This window comes from Saprolegnia parasitica (genome assembly GCF_000151545.1).
Source record: "Saprolegnia parasitica CBS 223.65 unplaced genomic scaffold supercont2.63, whole genome shotgun sequence".
Taxonomy (NCBI): domain Eukaryota; phylum Oomycota; class Saprolegniomycetes; order Saprolegniales; family Saprolegniaceae; genus Saprolegnia; species Saprolegnia parasitica.
This window is the reverse complement of record NW_012156457.1, coordinates 138,893-140,447: the sequence shown is the minus strand read 5'-3', so window position 1 is coordinate 140,447 and position 1,555 is coordinate 138,893. Positions and strand designations below refer to the sequence as shown.

General features: G+C 58.2%; 2 protein-coding genes across 2 annotated transcripts; one reads left to right on the top strand and one right to left on the bottom strand.

Moving 5' to 3' along the window:
* Positions 1 to 11: 11 nt before the first annotated feature.
* On the bottom strand, positions 12 to 307 carry SPRG_11119 (hypothetical protein; the record flags this gene model as incomplete). Its single annotated transcript, XM_012350264.1, has 2 exons — positions 12 to 158; positions 206 to 307. Coding segments are annotated over 2 exons (249 nt in total), but the record flags the coding sequence as incomplete, so codon positions are not given.
* Positions 308 to 565: 258 nt separating this feature from the next.
* SPRG_11118 (hypothetical protein) lies at positions 566 to 1,490 on the top strand (the record flags this gene model as incomplete). Its single annotated transcript, XM_012350263.1, has 6 exons — positions 566 to 705; positions 759 to 822; positions 867 to 948; positions 993 to 1,228; positions 1,279 to 1,338; positions 1,386 to 1,490. The coding sequence occupies 6 exons, from the start codon at positions 566 to 568 to the stop codon at positions 1,488 to 1,490; spliced, it is 687 nt and encodes a 228-aa protein (XP_012205653.1).
* Positions 1,491 to 1,555: the final 65 nt, after the last annotated feature.

Genomic DNA, 1,555 nt, shown 5'->3' with positions numbered 1-1,555 from the left:
TCGCCGCGCACATAGTTGGCCGTCGCATGGCCGTTCAGCGTCACGCCGTGTGTGAGCTGGTATAACTTCATGTTCTTCTGCACATACTCGCAGAACTCGACGCGGTCGGCTTGGGGGCCGGCGCCCGCAATGATCTTGTGCGAATCGAGCGTTTGCATCTACGCCATCATGAGCCTTCATGGCGGATCGCTGCATGCGCACGCACCTTGTCCTCGTCGTCCTTGTACACGAGGATCGAGCGGGCGACCTTGCAGTCAGCCGCGAGAATGACGAAGTCCTTGCCAACGATGCCGAAGAGCGATTCCATGAGCCTGCGACCACGAAGAAAGCGAATATGCCAAGCCGGATCTCGGCGGCCTCAGATCGCTCCATGGTGTGGGTCTATCAACACAGCACAGGTATGTATTGTGAAAGGTTTTAAATGTACAGATGCAACATAAAGCTCAAGATCATGGTATGCATTCTGGTCTGGTATGCAGTACGACAGGTAATATCAAGTCTAGAGGTTCTCGCCGCAGATATCCAATTCAAGAGGCAACCAAAGATTTGCGGTCAACTTGACAGCATGCGCTTCGCGGCCGCGATCTTTCTCGTCGCGCTCCATGCGATGGCCGTCGCCCATGTCCACGTGCTCACGGAGAAGACCTTTAAGAAGGAGGTCCTCGACAGCCCGGACTACTGGCTCGTCGAGTTTTACGCGCCATGGTACAGGCCGACGTGCTAGTAGTATGTGCATCGTGTGTGATCGCTGGGACCAGGTGTGGCCACTGCAAGCAGCTCGAGCCAGAGTGGAAGAAGGCAGCAAAAACGCTCAAGACAACGGTGCTGACGCGGCGTCCACTGGCGGCTCATGCGCGATCCTGTAGGCCAAGCTCGGTGCTGTCGACTGCACCTCGAACGAGCAACTCGCGCAGCAGTTTGGCATCCAAGGCTACCCGACAATCAAAGGTCGTGTGCATCGCAGCGCTGCTCGGTCCAACATGCATCCGTAGAGTTTGGCAAGAACAAGAACAAGCCCCAGGACTACCGTGGTGGGCGTACCGCGCGTGAGATCGTGCAGTACGTCAAGGCGTCGCCGCTCGCTGCGCTCGGCGTCTCGTCCAGCGACGCGGCGGTCCAGGTCCTGCAATACAAAGACGTCTACTCGTTCTTGGCCACCGCACCACCCAAGACACCCAGTGCGATCCTCTTTGGCCGCAACAAGCGCAAGAAGGGCGAGAAGGCCAAGGTACAGTACACACCCTCTTCTTGCTTCTTGGATCGCCTCACGTCGCCCAGCCGCGCTGGCTCAATGAGGTCGCGCAGTCGTTTGTGTCGCCCGACACCAAATCGATTCTGGTCCGTGGTTCGCCTGCAAACACAGCCGCGCAAACGTCTCGTTGTAGGTGCAATTCGGGTTTGTCGCCGGCAGCGAAGCCAAGATCGTCAAGCACCTAGGCCTCGACGGTACCTCTGCCTGCGTTCGCTCGCTCAAGCAGCGTGCTCGGTAAGAGGCCGACTTGCCCGCCCTCGTGTACATCCACCCAGAGCATGGGTACACGCATGTGGCGCTCAC